Source organism: Lynx canadensis, chromosome E3 (assembly GCF_007474595.2).
Source record: "Lynx canadensis isolate LIC74 chromosome E3, mLynCan4.pri.v2, whole genome shotgun sequence".
In the NCBI taxonomy this organism is placed as follows: domain Eukaryota; kingdom Metazoa; phylum Chordata; class Mammalia; order Carnivora; family Felidae; genus Lynx; species Lynx canadensis.
In genome coordinates, this window is record NC_044318.1 from 915,407 (window position 1) to 933,371 (window position 17,965).

At 63.5% G+C, this 17,965-nt stretch overlaps 1 protein-coding gene across 3 annotated transcripts; it reads right to left on the bottom strand.

Moving 5' to 3' along the window:
- Positions 1 to 1,768: 1,768 nt before the first annotated feature.
- Positions 1,769 to 11,532, bottom strand: FBXL16 (F-box and leucine rich repeat protein 16). Of its 3 annotated transcripts, none has more exons than XM_030300929.1 (6): positions 11,430 to 11,532; positions 4,261 to 4,919; positions 3,091 to 3,599; positions 2,600 to 2,684; positions 2,187 to 2,250; positions 1,769 to 2,025 (listed from the first exon to the last, which is right to left on the bottom strand). In XM_030300929.1, exons 2-6 carry the CDS (start codon positions 4,903 to 4,905, stop codon positions 1,877 to 1,879), a joined length of 1,452 nt encoding a protein of 483 aa, XP_030156789.1. In that variant the 5' UTR covers positions 4,906 to 4,919; positions 11,430 to 11,532; the 3' UTR covers positions 1,769 to 1,876. The 3 variants fall into 3 exon arrangements, with proteins under 3 accessions (XP_030156789.1, XP_030156790.1, XP_030156788.1); XM_030300930.1 differs by having other exon boundaries at positions 11,425 to 11,532; XM_030300928.1 differs by lacking the exon at positions 11,430 to 11,532 and adding an exon at positions 5,277 to 5,399.
- Positions 11,533 to 17,965: the final 6,433 nt, after the last annotated feature.

The following is a 17,965-nucleotide window of genomic DNA, read 5'->3' on the forward strand; positions in this document are numbered from 1 at the left end:
AGCGGTGCACAAGAGTCCAGAGACTTGGGCCACCCTGGGCAGAGACACCTTCCCCTGCCATGGTCGGATGACCTAAAAACAACTCAGACACGTGTTTTTACAACTTTTTTAATATATATTTTTATAAACAGGTCACGTGATAAAATAGCACAAGAAACACTTACCAAATATAAGGTTATATCTTCCGCATATACAGGAGAATGAGGTCGTTATGTACAATAAGAAAATGATTTTAGGGGTTGGTTGGTTTTGTTTTGTTTTCCTCTCTCCCCTTAATTTTTCCTCCTACAGTCGTTGGAAATATCACAGCTTCAGTTGCATTAATACTTTGGACAAATGGACAGCTGCCTCCTCCCCACTAGGGAGCCGTGGGGAGGAGGGGCTGAAGAAACTGGCTCCTGACCACCTCAGCCCCGGAGCTTCCTGTGGGCACTCCAGGACAGGGAAATCTTTGGGCTGTTGAACTGTTTCTCTGCTTCAACAGCATCTCTCGCTCTCTCGCTCGCTCTCGCTCTCTCTCTCGCTCGCTCGCTCTCGCTCACTCTCTGGCTCTCTGGAAACTGGTTACTTTCTTCCAACCAGACAGGGGGTGTCCCAAGATTGGGTGTGGGCACTGTATTTCCTGGGGCTCAAGGTTGGGATGGAAAGGGGTCCCAGCCCCCTCCTCAGCAATTGCCAAGATGTGCCAGCATCCCCAGGACTTCCGTATGTCTTGGGATTGGACAGGACATGGCGAGAGCCCATTTGGGCAGGCAGAGGTTTGGGAAGCTGGGGAGGGGGTGGGGGCAGCTAGAAAGGAGCCCTCCCTCCTCTGGATGCTGAGGGCGTGCTGGCCACTGTAAGATCGGAGTTGCTGGCTGGCGCTGATCCTGGGCCTTGGCTGGGGCCCGCTTTTCCAGCTTCCGCCTGACAGAGAGACCTGCCCAGGATAAAGTGTGGCGCTGAGGAGGCTGGGCCTAGCTGGCTACAGGGACTGGTGTGGGGTCCACCCAGGGCTGTTTGCCAGGCCTGCAGGGCCTGAGGGTCGCTCCAGCTTGTGGTTTCTCAAGGTGGTGGTGTCCTGCCCGGGTTGAGGCAAGCTGCAGCCGGCTCGGTTAATGTTGATTACACCAATATCATTGTCAGCCAGGGCTGTCCCTCCCTCGACCCAATTCCGCCCCATTCTGGCCCACGGACCCATAGACCTGCCAGTGGGGGGTGGGGCGAGCAGGGGACTGCCTCACACAGTGGCCAGGAAAAGGGGAGGTCTCATGGGGTCAGGCTGGCATGAGGTGGGGCACGGGCGGGAGGGACTTGGGCTCCTTGGCGGGCCATGGCTTTGGCGGTGGCCTGTTTCCCCTCGCACCCCTCCGAGGGCCTCAGGCGCGGTGCAGTGGAAGATGCGGGAAGCCCTTGGGGCTCTTCTGGCCCCTGTGTCCTGGGGGACTCAGCTCCCCTCAGTCCCTCCGGGCCCTGCCCGAGATGGGGGGACAGCGGGGAGACAGAGCGGGGTGTGGCGGGGAGGGTGGTAAGGGCGGCGGTCAGGAGAGCTCAAAGCGCCCCCTAGGACCGAGCCCCGGCCCCACCCCCCCCGCCCCCAGCGGGTGGACGAATGATGGAGGCGGCTGTGGTGCGGTGGAGGGCGGGCGTGCAGTGCGGGCACGAGGGGCATGCACAGAGTCCCCGAGTGTGCGTGCGTGCGTGGGGCTGGGCCCGCCCGCCGCCCCTCCCCGCCCGGGCGGGGCCAGGAGGGGCGCGGGGGCCGGGCGGTCACCAGGTTCGCCCTGCCTCCCGCGCTGGGCCGCAGACGCGAGGGCTCCCCTGAGGGCAGGGCCGGGAGAAGGCGTCCCGCCCCGGAGCGTGGCGGCTTCCTGCGCCGGGGGCGGGGAGGCCCGCGCTACTCGATGACGAGACAGCGGGGCAGGTGCTGCGAGAAGTACTTGAAGAGCTCGGGGGTGGCCCCGGGGCAGTTGGTCAGCTCCAGTTCCTCCAGCTCCTGCAGCTGCACCAGGCCCGACAGCCCCGTGGTGGTCAGCAGCGGGCAGCCTGCGGCGGGCGGGAGGCGAGGTGGCGGCTGAGTGCGGGGGCCGGCGGAGCTCGCCCGGCGTCTCCCTCCGGACCGGGCCCTGGGACCCGGGGAGTCAGCCCCAGGTATGAATCGGCGCGAGGGACCCGGCAGGGCCAGGTGGGGGCGGGTGGGGTCTCACCTGCCAGAGACAAGAGCCGCAAACTCCTCATGGCCAGGAGGTGCTTCAGCCCGAAGTCCTGCACCTGGGCGGGAGGGGAGGGCAGGGCGGGTTAAGGACCTCCGATCGCGCCCTGGTGGGGAGGGGGGGGGGGCACTTCTAGGGTCAGGCCTTGGGCCTGGAGCTGTTGGAGGCGCAGGGGGGCAGGGCTCAAAAAGGGGGTTTCTCGGCCTCCCAAGGAGCCAGGAGGCAGCGGGGGAGTGGCGCTGAGGGCCCCGGGGAGTGCGGGCGCTCGGCCTATGTCGCGCGCTAGGCGTGGAGGGACCCAAACTTCCTCTGACCCTTCCGGGATCAGGGCAGCGGGCTGAGCGGCCGGGAAGGGCCGAGTCCCCCACCTCCGCTCCCCAGTCTTCGGAGGCGAGGAGGGCGGGTACCTGGCAGCACCATCGCAGGTAGAGGCTGCGGAGGGACGACATGGTGGACAAGTAGCTGAGGCCAGTATCCGTGATGCGTACACACCTGTGGGTGCAACAGAGGGGCTCTGCCCACCTTGAAACACCCCGCCCCTCAGCTCCGCCCCTTCCTGCTTTTCCCGGCGTGTCCAGGCCTGAAGCTCCCCTCCGCCGGCACAGATGAGAGCGCTTCCCTTTCCACAGACTCTCCCCAGCCAGGTCCCCCCCAACCCCCACCCTGGTTGCTTGGTGGCACCACCCGTCCCGGGAGGGGGGGGGCGGTTCAGCCCCACCCTTGTTACAGGGCCATTCTGGATCCCGGGTTTGTGAGCGCCCATCCTCAACCCACTCCCCATCACGCGGCAGCGCCACTCCGCTACAGTCGCTCCACTGGTCTAGGCTCCCCGCTCAGAAGGCCCCGCCCCGCCCCCCCGCCCCCCCCCCCACTGCCCGGGCGTGGGGGTCGCGCGCACCTGTCCAGCACCAGCTCCTCCAGGCGGTGCAGGTCGCAGGCCACGTACTCGAGCGCCATGTCGGTGATGCGCGGGCACCACGAAAGGTCAAGGCTGCGCAGCTTGCGCAGGTTTTCGGCCACGAGCTCGACGCCGTCGTCGGTGACCTTGGAGCAGCCGGAGAGGCTGAGCGCGGTGAGGTTGGGCAGGCTGTGCACCACGTTGACCACGCCGTGGTTGGTGATCTCCCAGCAGGAGAGCAGACGCAGCGTGTGCGTGCTGTGGCCCTGGCGTGCTGTGAAGTAGGCCAGCGCCGTGTCCGTCACGTGGTAGGCCTGCAAGCTCAGCTCGGCCAGGTTGGGCAGCAGCTGCGAGATGGCCGCAATGGCGTCGTCGGCCACGTTGATGCAGTCGCTCACGCTCAGCGAGGTGATCCGGGCGCTCAGGCTGGACCACAGCCCCGCCTCGGTGAAGTCGTTGCAGCCTGACAGCTCCAGGCGCACGACCCCCTGCATCTGCTCCAGCATCACCTGCGGGCAGCAGGGCGTGGTGAGGATGGTGGGGGGGGGGGGGAGCGGGGCGGAAGGAGCCCGATGAGGGGCAGAAAGCAGTGTTCTCGAGTGTAGACGGGTGTAAAACAGGACAAGTGCACGTCACAGTGTGTTTCTCACATCACCACAACATTCTAAGAGAAGAGGCAGAGCACAGGGGGACCTGGGAGCTCAGGGCCTCTCCAGAGCAGGGGCTCCAGAGCACTTGGTGTTAAGGATTTGATGGTTAGAGTCCTGGCCCTGGGGAAGGGGCAGCTTGCACAGCTGCTCCTCTGGCCTGAGCGCCTGTTCCTTTGCAGCATCCCCCCCCCCCAAGGCTGGCCTCACAGGCATGTAGGGCTCTGAGCTCAGAGGGGGCTCCCACTTGACTGATTGCTTTGATGTTGCTGTCTTGAAATTCTTAACCATCTTTGAACAAGGGACTTGAATTTTCATTTCGGATTGGGTCCCCCCAATTATGTAACCAGTGCTGCTTCCCCTCCCCCAGAGACATGATCCACAGAGCACCAGCACCACCCTCAGCTCCTTTGCTCCTTGTATGCCTGGGGGCACCCTCCCTCCCCCCACCCCCAGCTCATTTGCTGCTGCTTGGCCCTGCCCACCCCACCCCTGTCCCTTCCAGGCCACCGGTGGGGCGCACCTCCAGGCCGGCATCGGTGATGGTGGAGCGCTTGAGGCTCATGGCCTTGACGCCCTTCTTAGAGAGGGAGTAGTTGTCGATGAACTCACAGATGTCCAGGTCGGAGACACCAACCAGGCAGAAGCCCTCAAAACCACGCGCAGCGAAGCCCTGCAGGTTCACAAACTCCTTCTCGCCACCAGGCAACACGTTGTAGAGCTCCTTGGCGTGCAGCACAGGTGTGAGGCCCGCCCAGAACTTGGGCTGGTAGAGCACACGCCGCCAGGCCTTGCACACCTGGGCCAGCACGCACTTCTCACAGGCTGAGAAGTACCAGAAGAGGCCATTGAGGATCTTTTCATCTGTGGCCAGTGGTGGCCGCTCCACTGGGGGCCCAGGAACTGGGACTGAGGCTGGTCCACCAAGGGGGAGCCCTGCTGGGGGGCACAGGCCCCCAGCTAGGGCAGCCCGTGGCAGTGGGGCAGCCAGGCTGGGCGGTGGGAGGGTGGGTGGGGGTGGTGGCTGGCAGGGCCGGTTCTTGGCAGCTGGTGTGCCCTTGGTGATACTGGCTGCACCCAGGCCGTTGGGCTGGCCCGGCAGCTTTACCAGGCCATTTCGAGGCAAGCATGGAGGCTTGGGGTCGCCGTCCACACCCGGGCTCGACATCTTCCTCGCTCGATCTGCAGACAGGGTCCAGGATGGGGTAATGAGTCTCCTGCCGCAGCAGGGCTGGGCTCCTTCCCATCCCAGGGCATCTCCTCCCCTGGCACTCCCAGAACCACCCAACAGAAAGGATCTGAATCGAAGTCCCTCCTTCCCTGACTGTGAGATCAGGGCTGTTCATGACTATGACACTCCCTGAGCACCTACTATGCGCACTGAGCTCAACCAGTACTCACATCTTTTTGACAGCTAGGTACTATGGTTCTCATTTTAGAGATGAGAGAAGAGAGGCAGCGACAGACAGACACTTGCCTGGGACTGCTCCCTTCACCTTTACTACCCTGATGCCCAACATCAGTGTTTGCCAGGCCTACCTCTACCCGGGTAGGAACTGGGAGACTGAGGGAGCTGGTGTGGGGCGGCCTCTGCATCTCCACTGTGGGGTTCCAGCATGCCTCTGAGGAGTGGTTCCAGGAGCCTGTCTGAGACTCACACACCAGCCCCTGAAAATGTCAGTGCCTACTGGAGGTTCTGTGGTTCATAATCTACCCAAAAGAAAGGGCGAGGTTTACTCTGATGCCAGCACAATGATCCCTGGACACATACTGTCCTGTAATCCTCCCTCTAACCCGTTGAGGATCGTACTATGATGACCGCGCCCATTGTTACAGATGAGGAAAATAAAGCAGCATGAACTGTTTGCCCAAGGTCACAGTAAGTGGTGGAGTCGAGGCTTGGACTAGGGCTGGCCGTGGAAGCATATTTGTAGAGAGTTCCTCATAGGGTGGGACTGAAGCACCCCCCCAATGCGCCCCCCCCACCAGGGCTCTGAGGTTGTGAATGGGTGGCAGATGGCTTTGAGCACAGATAGCCCTGGAGAGGGGGGCAGGGGGACCCTCACAGTACCACCATCTGCTCCACATTCCAGATCTTCTCTCGCCTACCCCCACTCTAGACATCCCGTGGAAAGGCAGTGCACCCAGTGGTTCAGCCATACAAGCTCTGGGGTCACACACCCTGGCTCTGTGGCCTCCGTGAGGCACTTTTCTCTGAGACTCACTTTCCTTACTTTTGAGCCTGAGAAAGGATGATACCCCCCCACAGGACAACATGTGAAAAGGGCTAAGCATAGTGTATGGCCCACAGTCAGCATTTGGAAAGTGGTGAGGAAGTTGCTTCTGGACCCCATGGCCAGCCTGAGGGGAAGGGGTAAGGAGCCATTAGGAGGGAGGGAAGTGAGCCACCCTGCCCTGCTCTACCCAGCACCATGCCTCCACTGGCTTCCAAGCCCTGGACAGGACAACCCTTGCTGGCCTTCCACATCTGTGGAGGGGTTGCTGACCTGGGCTGGGACCAGGGGTCTATGGGAACACATGGCCTCATGGCTACCAACTCAGCTTTGGGTCGAAAGGCCTCCTTGCTCTGACAGCCATGAGCCCCCAGCCTGGCAGTCCACATCAGGCCCACCCTCCCCAGGGGAGGCTCCCCAACCTTGGCTGTCCCTTTACTGCAGCTCATGACCAGATAGTAGCAGCCTCACACTGGATAAAACACGACATTCGTAACAACGTCCGCCGAATGTCCACTAGCTTCATGTCAGCCCCGTGTGTGTTGGGGCGGGGGGCGGGGGGAGCAGCCTGACATGAGGGCCGCCCCAGATCTCTTCAAACCAGTATGTGATGAGGAGACCGTTGTGGATCAGAAGTGCCTCATGGAGGGACAGGGTAAAGCCCACGACTGGGACCAGAGGAGAGGCTGTCCTGTCGTCCTGTGGGCTGTGCTGGGTTCAGAGAGGCAGCCCCAGCCTGAATACCTTCTGTGTCCCGGGTGCCCGGCGCCAGGATCTCAGGGCTCAGGGCGCGCCGCCCACCCGGCCTCCGCCGCTCCCCGCAGACCGGGCGCGGCTGGCTCGGCCCCGGAGCGCAGCACCATGGACAGCGCCCCTCCAGCCGCTGTGCGCGTGCTCGGAGGCCAGGCCCCGGCGGGCTCCACCGCGGACAGCGGCTGGTGGGGGTGGGGAGGGGGGCCGGCCCCGGCAAACCCAGCTCAGCAGGCGACGGGGCGGGGCGAGAAGCCGCCCGCTCCGCCAAGATCCGGAGGAGGCGGCGGAGGTGGCACCAGGGGAGAAATAACTCAAGAGCAGTGCCGATTTAGGTTAAAGATGCTCCCAGCCACGGGTGTGCACGTGGAGTGCCTGAGTTGGTGGTGGGGGGCAGGGTGCACGTGGATGCCCCGGGCATCTGCAGGGCTCTTCCCCCCCCCCCCAATCCACCCCACTGGAGCTCACATTTGCACGCGCCCACAGTCCCATCCCCTCTTCAGGCCTCAGGGTGGAGCTGGTGAAAACAGCCAGCGGGTGAAGAGAGCCCACGGGAGGGAGGGGCCAGGTCGAGGATGGCCTCCGCCTGGGGGTGGGGGTGGGGGTGGGGGTGGGGGTGTCCGAGGCCTGGCTGCCCCTTATCTCACACTCACATCCCTGGCCAGAAGGCACTGCCCTGCCTGCCAGTGGGTCAGCCCTTCTGCCGTGCCTGTGCCTTCGCCTGGAGCTGCCTCTCAGCGGAAGCAGCTCTGAGCTCCTGACCTTGTCCATGGTCCTGCTGGGCTCCACCCGCACCCTCCAGCCTCACTGACCCAGCCTGACAATCCTTGCTCTGTGGCTCAAAACTGGAAACAGCCACAGCTTGGCCCAGGGGTCAGGGCTTTAGGAGAGAACCGAGCTTGCGGTCAGAGAGGAGTCTTCCTGTCAGTTAGGCAGGGGGTCTCTTGCAGGGGGCTGGGACAAGTGGCCCTCTGCCTGGTCCCACCCACCCAGCCAGATGGGCTGCGAGACCCCGACCTCTTTCGTACTTGTTCCTGTCCCTACTGCATGCACTGGGGCTCAGAGGACCTGCCCCGAGTTTCTAGTCAGGATGGGGTAGGGGCAGTGGCCAGTCTTATGTGGTCTGCCTCCTCCTTTAGAACTAAGCACTAGGAGCTAACGCTAGGAAAAGAGGCGTTTTAAAAAGATGGCCAAACTTGCACTATTCTCAGCCTCAGCCCCTGGTGTCTTGTGCCTCCGTGTGGAGCGGAATTCTGGAGGAGGTCCTCCTGGGATAGGCTGCGGGGGCTCCAGGTTCCTGGGAGGACTCCAGAACTTGGTGGCTCCCAGGCCGACAGTCTCCAGATGCCCACGCTGAGGCTCTGAAAGGAACTGCTTCTTTTGCGGCCAAGTCACTGGGCCCTGAGACCTAGCAAGTCCACCTTACAGCCTTGCCTCTCGTTCCTCCCCAGCCATGGCCCTACAGTCCAGCCAGACCCCCTGTTCTGTATTCCTCATCCCCTCCCAGGGCACATGATGGGCCCCCTGCTTGCTCAGTCGGCCTCCCCACTTCTTAACCCTGCCAGCTCCTTACCCTCCATCCTTCAGTGTGAGCACCACCCCGGTCTCCCCCTGCGGGACTCCCCAGCCCTGAAAAAAAGCATCTCCAGGGTCTCAGTCGTTACTGTCCATCCATCTGTCTCTTCCCTTGGCTGGGGACTTCTTGAAGACAGGCAGGACCATGACTGAGTGGCCTCTGAGTGCTGGCTGAATGAATGAATGAATGAATGAATGAACGAACGAACGAACGAATAATGGCAGTCAGCGGGGTCATGCCAAAAGGGATATGGCTGCCAGATGCCCAGGAGGTTGACGGAAGACAGACCAGATGAAGAAGAGGGCGGTGGATGGTAGGGGAGCTGCTTGTAGTTCAGTTTGTTAATCCTGGTTGTAGCAGAGGCCACTGTCCACAGTGAGGGCAGCCACTGGGTTGGGTTGGCGCCAGAGTCTCTGAGAAGGCGCCCAAGACCCTGGGGCTTAGGGTGGGCCTTGCAATTATTCAGGCCCATGGGAAGAGGATGGCTCACATCTCTCTTTTGGTTGAGTCCCCACTATGGGAGCTGCAGGGTTAAGGAGGCTGCCTGCCCACCCCTCATAATCTGGCCAGATCCAGGGAGAGGGGACAGGAGCCACCAGAAGGGAGGGAGGAGCTGGTCCTGCCCTGCTCTTCCCAGTGCCGCTCCTCTATTGCTGGTCTGAGCCCTTCACACACTGCCTGACCAGGCGTGGGGAGAGTGGGGCTCGGAGACTGAATTTTCAAAAGGTGCACAAAGCTGGGATTTGACCCCGGTTTGTCTGACCTCCAAAGACCAAGCTAGGCACTGAGGTCCAGATGGTGACCCTGGGCCCTCAGCTGGTCTGCCGCTGGCCAGGTGCACTTCCTGAGGCCTCTTCCTCTGCCCTGCTCTGCTGCTCCTGTCCCCTGTGTCCTCCCAGCCTGTGACCTTAGGTTAGTGGTCTCCCCCAGCATTGTCTCTGTCATGCCCCCGCTCTCTCTCCAGAGGCTGCAAGCTGCAGGACTCTCTTGTTTTGGACTGCTCGTGCCTAGGAAACCCTCCACTCCTCATGGCCCCCAACTCCGAGATCTCTTCCTTCATCCCCGATACTCTGACACAGCCCACCGTGAATGCTGGAGGGGTCTGGCCCTGATAGGACCTGCACTGACCAATCCTCCCGGCCCACTGAGGCCCATGGAGCTGGGCAGGGTGTGGGTAGCCAGAAAAATTCACATCGGGTCGATCTGCAGTGACATCCCCAGGGACTGGGGTGACAACCAGCTTGGGATTGGGGACACAGTGCGGGCTGACAAACTCCATGACAAGCCCCGTGACTCAGGCACATTCACATCCCTGTCACTTTGCACATGTGCCAGGCAGCACTCCCTTCCCGCCCCCAGCCCAGGGATGCTTCTGGGGTGCAGGCTGCCCCACCCGTGCCCCGGGGGCTCCAGGAAGTGAGCACATGGCTTCAAAAGAGACCCAGTCAGTGCTTCATCAGACCCAGTCCTGCGGTCAAGCTCAAGACAGCTTGGCCATGTGGGACTGGGCACCTTGGGGAACGGGCTTGGGCTCCACGCCTCATCTTGGCTCTTTGGCTCTGGAGGATGAGCCCTCCAGTGCCTAGACTGGGGGCATCTAGTGTCTGCCTCTTTGGGTGGCTGTCTCAAACCCTCCCCCTCTTCCCCACCAAGTGAAGCGACGGGGTCCAAGCCCACCCTCTGTGACTGGTCTCGCTGCGGCTCCAACCTGCCACTGGTGGGGAAGGTTCGGAACCACCCACTTACCCCACAGAGCCTTCCTTCACTGCCACCTCCACTCTTCCCCTCTGAGGCATGGCAGCGAGCACCCACGTGTGACAAGATGGGGCTGCAGGCAGCCGAGCAGGGCCCTACCTTGGGGTGAGACGTCTCCCTGGCTCTCAGCAGCGCAGGCTTCCTGGGCCCAGGCCAGCGGTCTCGAGGGCCCCAGGTGCCCCTACCTCAGGGCTAATTGTGTCCTTCTTCCATTGGGAGAGAGGACTCACTGAAGTGCCCTGGAAGTGGGTGTGAACTGGAGGGTAGCGCCTGCCCAGCATCAGGGGTACTTATAGGCCTGGCCCAAGTGAGAGGTGGCTGAGGAAGAGGGGAGCCAAGTAGCGGAGACGGCGGGCCCTTGGGGCCTGAACAGTCTGCCCTGCACTGCCCACGCTCATGACCGGGGTTTGGATCTCCCTTGTCCCCATAGCTCCTGGTCCAGACCTGTGGCCACCTCCTGCCAGGCCAGCAAGTCTCCATCAAGCCTTTGCCCTCTCAGGGACCCAGCCCAGGCCTCCGCTCAAAGGCGTTGGCTGAAAGAAGGGGCCTGGGAGGTGGCGGGTACCGGGAAGGGACTGACCGAGTGGGCAGGTGAAGCGGCATCCGCCATCTGTTCTCTCTTTGGAGGGAAGGCTTCCCGTGCAGAGGCCGGGAGGGGCTGGAGGAGTGGCCACTGGGCCGTGGGCTCCCCGAGGCTCCAACAGCTAGGCCTGCTTTCCTTCTGGGGTGATGGGTGGGGGACTCTCTCCCCTGAAATCCCGGGAGGCCAGACCCCTGCCCTAGCAAGTCTCAGAGCGCCCGGTTTCCCTTCTGAGGCCGTCCAACCTTGGCCAAGGCTCGACCCCTCCTCCAGGACCAGGCACGTGGCCAGCCTCCTCCTTCCCCCTCATCCTCCTGCTGTGGCGGCAGCTCCACACAGGCCCAGGCGGCCAGGGCAGACGGGGCCCCCGCCACGCATCCACATGGCTCCTGGAGTGGAACTGTGCCTCACACCCGTCTCATAGGCCCAGGGGCTCGTGGTGCTGGGAGGGAAGCTCGGGGCTCAAAGGAGGTCCAGGATCTCGCCCAGCCACGCCGGCTGGGGGCCTGAAGTTCTGCTTCCGCCGAGATACGGTCGGGCGGCACCGGCCCACAGCCCTGGTCCAGTGGGGAGCGTGCTTCAACCAGGCAGCCTCTGGGGTCAGGAGCCCTGGGAGGGCCTGTCGGGACCACAGGCTCAGTGGCCTCCGCCTGGGAAGCGGCCGCGCGTGTGTGAGACCCTGGGGGTGTTGGCGGCCCTGTCCGAAGCCCCCTCCCCCCTCCTCATTGTGGCCGCCGCGATGGCGTGGCCTGGCCCCTTCCCCGGCTCCACAACCTGGCCCGGTGCACACACCTTACCTCGGCCCGGGCACCTGGCTCATGCCACGCTGTCCGCCGGGCGTCTTCTCGTCATGGGGAGCCCGGCATGGGCGCTGGCGAAGCGGGGAGGCGGCCGAGGTGCTGGCCTGGCCGGCAGGGCCCAGCCGCGCCCCGCGCCCCGGCCTGGCCGGCCCCCTCGGCCGCGCCCGGAGAGGAGCTCCCCGGTGGGAGAGGACCGGCTGCCCGAGCCTCCCACCGGGGAGGCTGAGGCAGTGCCCAGATAAATAAGGCCGCTTTGCAGGGAGCCGGGCGGGCGCCTCCTCCCTCCCCGCGCCCTCCTCCCCGCGCTCCTCCGCGGCCGCCGGCGGCGCCGCGCGCGCCCCCCGCCCGGCTCTACACGCCGCGCCCTCGCGCGCTCCCGGCGCCGGGAGCCAATCCGGTTGGCGAGCCCGGGCGGGGGCGCCGAGGATGCCGAGCCCCGCCCCGCCCGCCGCGCCCTGCCGCGCGCCCACGGGCACGCGCCGGCCCGGCGGCACCCCTGCCCCTCCGCCTCGGGCGCCCGCACAACAGCAGACCCGCGCGCACGGCGGGGCGGGGCGCGGCGGGCAGGGCGCGCAGCCCGAGAGCCGCCTGCCCGGGGAGAGCCCTGCCTGCGCGGAGACCTGCGGGGGGAGAGGACTCGAGCTCTTTGGCGCCGGCGGTTGGCTCGGGGGTACGTGGTCCCGCGCAGACAGGTGCCGGCCCCGCGCGTCCCGACCCTGGGATGCCGCCTTCGAGGGCAAGGACGGTGCCCCCCCTCCCCCTCCCAGCCCTTCCTGCGGAGCGGAGCGGGCGGCCAAGCCCCCTTCATGGCCCTCACGTCTCCGGCGCACCTGCTGGGTGCCAAGTCCCGAACCCCCCGCAGCGGGGACGCCCCCTCTCCCGCAGAGCCGAGAAACAAGTGACCACCAGATCATTACAAGGGAGTGACAAGCGCGATGAAATTTCAAGAGGGCCACGTGACAGTAACCGCGGGAGGGGGCTGGAGGCGTCGCTCCTGAGCAGAGGACACTTGACAGGCGACCCCAAGGATGGCAGGGTGGGCGAAGTTACCCCGGAAGGGGTGTGCACGGGTTTTTAGGTTTTGAGGACTTGAGCCTGGCGAGCCCGCTCTGGAACCCACTGGAGGCGGGTGTTGGTAATGGCCGCTGTGTAGGGACCAGGCTGGGAGAGGGGCCCGGGTGGGATGCAGAGGGAGGGTGTGCAGGGCTCTGTTCCGGCCTCCCAGCAGGCTCAGAGCAGAGAATGGAGGCTAATGGTGACCATCCCGGACCCCATCCCGGGGTCTCCTGGGAGCAGAGACTGGGGAGGGATCAGGTGTGGGGAGAGCAGAGAGGGGTCTTCATATTAGGGGAGGAGCCTTAAGGCCAAGAGGGAAGGCCCCGGAGGGGGAGAGGGAAATGAAAACAGCTGGTGTTCGCAGCGTTTGGTGGGAAGCGGGACCCAGTGGGGCTGCTGTGAGGTGGGGGCAGCTGCAGGGGGGGAGCCTAGCTGTTTGCGAGCTGGAGCGCTGCTTTTGCTGTGTGCAGGGCCCTGGATCCGGTTGCTGAGGCCGGGGTGACGGCGGCTTTCCCGTGTGGCAGGGGCTCAAGAATCAGTGTCTTGCCTTTGTGCTAATTCTGGTCAAAGCAGGGAGCTTGGCACGGGCAGTCAGAACAGGACGCGCGCGTGCAGACCTCTGGGGTGACTGAGTGCTGTCACCCACACGGTCGCCCCTGGTGTGCAAGTCCAGCCGGCTGGCCTTCCAGTTCATCCTCCACCCCGTGGGGGCCCCGGTGTGGAGGGTGCGTGACCGTCACCTGGAGGACAGGGTTTGACCTCCTGCTTCCAGGAGGTGCCAGGACCTCATGCAGAGAGCAAGTTCCGCCCTCAGCGGGGCCTCAGAAGACTCCCTGCCTTGGAAGGATCTGAGCGAAGAAAAATATTTATTCGGAGGGATGTGAAATACCGTTGTACAAGCCTGCCTCCCGAATACCAGTGGGTTCTGCTCCCTCCTCCACCTCTTTCACCCTCCCCGTCCAGCCGGCTGCTCTCCTCCGTGGCTGATGGCGGCCACTGTTCTCCCCGTGGTGCAGGGGACTCGGCCGATCCTCCTAGGGCTCTGTCTGCTCCGCTGCAGCCCAAAAACCCCGAGTCTCCAGCACCGCCGGCCCCCAGCTGTGCTCTATACCTGGCCCCTTGCTCTTGGAGCTGTGGCCGCACTGGCCTTCCTCCAGGGCCACAGTGCTCCCCTATGGTGTCCCCTCACCTGAACACCCCGTCCCATGGAGCACTCCTCACCTGGAGCACTTCTCACCTACAGCAGCACATCACCTAAAATACTCCCTCCCCTGGAGCACCTCCCTCATCTGGAACACTCCTCACCTGGAGCACCCCCTTAGCTGGAGCACCTCTCACCTAGAGCATCACATCACCTGAAATACTCCCTCCTCTGGAGCATCTCCATCCCCTGGAGCACTCCGTGGGCTGGTGCATGAGCACAGAGGAGTCTCCCCAGTCCAGGCTGCTGGAGGTTTCTGGTTGTTTAGTCCCCGGAGGGTGAGGAGTGAAGGCTGTTGGTGCATCCCACCCTGAGACCTCTCTATGAGACGGGGAGAAGGGTCACATCAGGGGTTGGGGCTGCCCACGATGCGGTCTCTCCTCCTGGCTGGCCTGGGGTTCCTTACAGGAGGTCCCCAGGCAGTTCCTTGTGGGGGCTCTGGGTACATGTGGCCTGGAGCCACCTGCCTGGCCCAAATCCTCCCGTCCGTGGCGGTGGTGGTGGTGGTGGGGGGGATCAGGCAAGTATTTCCCCTCCTGGGAAATAGGTGTGGGGTCCAAGGGGGTGCCCTGAAGGTCAGCACGGCAGCTAGCACAGCCCAGGCTGTGAGAGCCCCACGCCCGATTGTAATTCGGCTGACTCTGAAGCTTCCTGCTATGGAGCCATGGGTCACACTTTCTGCCTCTGTCCCCCCCCCCCGCCCTCCCTCCCGTGCCCCAGCGCCCGGGGAGGGGCCGTGAGGGCCAGAGTTGTGCGTTCCGCCGTCCTCACCACTCCACTGCCGGAATGGGCGCCCACAGCAGTGAGAACCTCAAAGCCTGGTGTGACCACGGTGGCTGTGGGCATCAGGGGGTGGGCCCCTTGGCTGCCTTCTGCTCCCAGCCTTTCCTCCTCTTGGGACCCAGCCGCCTGCCAGGGGCAGAGGGGCGGAGCAACAGGGCTGAGCATGACTCAGGGCCCAGCTGTCACCACGGCAACCCTGTCGCCTAGCAATGGCGGTCTCCCAGTAACGGTCGTCTCCTAGCAATGAGATATTTTCCTGGGCCCTGGCTGGAGCCTGGCAGTTATTTTTAGCTCAGCTGCAAGTCAATCTGCAGCTGCATTTTTGGCTCCTCCAGAAGATACAAGGTGTGTGTGTGTGTGTGGGGGGGGGGGACGTGTGGATTTCTTGTCAAGGGGAAGAAAACATCCCCATGACAGAAACCTTGCTGTCGAGGGTCTCCAGATGCAGCACCCATAGGTGGGCAAGGCCAGATTCTGCTGGGGGTGAGGGTCAGGGAAACGGGGTGCTGGCAAAGGGGAGCCAGAAGAGTCAGCAGATATGACCATTTCCCTGATGGGGTCTCTGGGCAGGCTGGTCACTCCAGCACCTTGGGAGACCCTGGGTCAAGCTGGGTAGGGGCAATCCAGGCCAGTGCTCATGGTGGATACCATCAGAGCACATCACCGGGGGGTCCGGGTTCTGGTAGGCTCCTGGCACCCCCTGGCATTCAGCTTGGGAGCTGTCTCTGCTGTCCCCAGTCCCTAGCCCCACCCCAGAGGGGCAGCACATCCAGGTGGGCCTAGCTGCAAGGGTCTGGATGACCACAGGTCCAGCTGGGGACTCAGGCAGGGCTGGCCTCTGCTCGGGCCACACCTCTCCTTCTCCCCCACTTTTGCTGAAGTGAGAGCCCAGGCGAGTCTTGTGCGAGTGAAAGAACTTGACCTCTCTGTCTGGGCTTTCTTACTCTGGGGCCCTGTTCAGTGTCCCCTCCAGGCCAAGTGCAGGCCCTTCTGTACCTGATGGGCCTGGGACTGGCCCTGCACTCCTCCAACTCGCCACCTTCCTGGTTCCCGGTCTGTCCTGGGCTCCACACTGTCCTTGAGGCATTCCCCCTGTTTCTCGGACCTGCCGCTCCCCCAGGTCTTCGACCAGCTCAGCCCCTGCCTTGGTCCTGAGGGTTCCTTGCCTGTGCCCCCAGGGCTGGGGCTTCCTGTCAGGCGCCCGTGGTCCTGTGGGGCCGACCCCCTGCTTGAGTACAGGGCTCCGCGTGGATGCCCCTCCTTGTCCAGCATCAGCTGCACCCCCTGCGAAGAACTAGGGTATGGGTGGGGATGGAGAGAGGCCCCTTTGGAGGGGCAGGGCCCTGAAGGTCCTGGAGCTGGGGGCATGTGAGCACAGACACTGGAGTCTGAGATGTCTTTCATTCACTCATTCAGCCCTCTGTTCGCTCATTGGTGCAGCCACTCACTGCTCATGCATTTACTGAACACCTGCAGTGTTTCTGGTCACTGCACTCAGTGATCGAGGGCAGGCATGGCCTGATGGACTCCTTATCCTACGGGAAGCAGATCTTTGATGGCTAACGACAGCAAGGTACTTTGCTGGTGGGAGGGCAGCAGCTGTGAAGACGGGTTGCCCCTGTGCAGGTTTTCTGAGGGAGAGAGTCAGCATTACCCACTGGGCGACGGTAAGAGGTCTGCACGGGGGAATCCTGGTGATGAGGAGACGGCTCAGGGCCAGGCCGCTGGCCACGGACACCCACAGGACATTGACTCATTCTCTGGGGGGAGAGCTGGCGTGGGGAATCAGAGGCAGGGGCTCTAGGCTGGCAGGGGTGAGGCTGCAGCTGACTCCTCACGCTGCCACCAGAGGGCGCCCGGAGCCCACTACGTGCCTCAGAGACCGCGGTTGGACACGGGCCCTAGAGACTGGTCAGAAGGTGGGAGGTGGACGCGGGCGCCTGGACCGCAGCAGCTGTGGTGTTGTCCGGGGTGCCCTCTCCCCTCCTCCTACTGGAACCTCTTTTACCTTCTATGTTCCCAGCACGGGCCCTGTCTATGTCTTTCCTTTTTAACTGAGTAAAATTTGCTCCCTTGACCATTTTTAAAGATTTTTTTTTTTAATGTTTATTTATTTTTGAGACAGAGAGAGACACAGCATGAGCAGGGAAGGGGCAGAGAGAGAGGGAGACACAGAATGTGAAGCAGGCTCCAGGCTCTGAGCTGTCAGCCTAGAGCCTGAGGCTGGAACTCATGAACTATGAGACCATGACCTGAGCCCAAGTTGGCGCTAAACCGACTGAGCCACCCAGGTGCCCCTCCTTCCTTTTTAAGGTGGAATCACAGTCCACTGTTGGGTGGACATTTTGTTTATCCTTTCCTGTGTCTGTAAACACTCAGGTTCCTTCTGCCTCTTGGCTGTTGCGATAGTTGGTTTTCACTCCACCTTGCCTGGAGCCAGGGGCCTGTTGTGCCCTGGGGTGTGTCCCCTTTCCCCTTGGGACCACCTCCCCCATGTGCCAGCCATGCCCTTCAGGCTCAGGAGTAGCTGGAGGGCTGAGTGGGGGGCAGTGGTGTGGAGGGCTCACATCCACAGATGGCAGAGAGTCTATATCGTTACCTGCAGACCCTGGTTAAAAGCTCTCAGTGACCCCAAGGGTTGGAGTACGCGGTTGGACTCCTGGCTTTGTGCCTAGAGCCTCTGTGATCTGACTCAGGGGTTTCACCCAGCTCTGGGCCTTTGCCAGGGCAGTCTGCTTCCCCCCTCCCCCCACACCTGCAATCCTCTCCGGGCCCTACCTGGCCATCTGTTCCCCATCCCCTCTACGCAGAGGAAGTCCTTGCTCCCAGAAAATCTCTGGGCTCCCCCCCTCCCCACACACAGCCTCCACACGCACCCTGGGGTGTTTGGTTTTAGCCCCATTTCAGTTTGTCTGGACCTCCTGATTCTGGGGCTCAGGGCTGTCCTTTGGCTCCTGGTTTTCCGTGGTGCCCACACGCCTAGCATCGGGCCCCTCATCCTTGGGGGTTCTGTGGGCACCTCTTGGGACGAATCAGCAGGGCCAGGTCGGGGCACGATGGGAGCTGGAAGCCCAGGGCCCACTCTTGGAAAGGGTCACCGAGATGAGCCGCCCTTCCTCCTCCCCTGCCCCCCGCCCCACAGCACCCCACCACCCGCCCCCGCCCCGAGGCTCCAGTGGGCGCCTTTCCCACCCCTATCCCGGCCCGGGGCTCCAGGACATGGGCGCACACGGCGAGGCCGGGGTCGGGGGTCCCGAGCTGGGGACACACGGCGCACAGAGGCCCGAGCTCGGCCCTCCGCGCCTCCCCCGAGCGCCGCTGCGATTGGTGGAAAGTTCCTGGGCCGCGCCGCGATTGGCTGCGCCCGGCCCGCCGCCTCCCGGCCGCCCGGGACCCCGCGGGACTGCCCCGCTGCCGTGCGGCGCGGGCGGAGGGGTGCGCGGGGCCGGCTGGCGACCCGGGGGCTCCCGCCGCCGCCCCGCCCGCCCGCGTC

Excerpts from the sequence above, each read along its gene's own strand:
- FBXL16 (XM_030300928.1), bottom strand. The coding sequence starts at position 5,355 with ATGCTGGAACCCCACAGTGGAGATGCAGAGGCCGCCCCACACCAGCTC. Across the intron at positions 3,600-4,260 it reads TCACCGATGCCGGCCTGGAG|GTGATGCTGGAGCAGATGCA; the intron begins GTGCGCCCCACC and ends TGCTGCCCGCAG. Across the intron at positions 2,251-2,599 it reads ACCTGCGATGGTGCTGCCAG|GTGCAGGACTTCGGGCTGAA; the intron begins GTACCCGCCCTC and ends CCTCCCGCCCAG.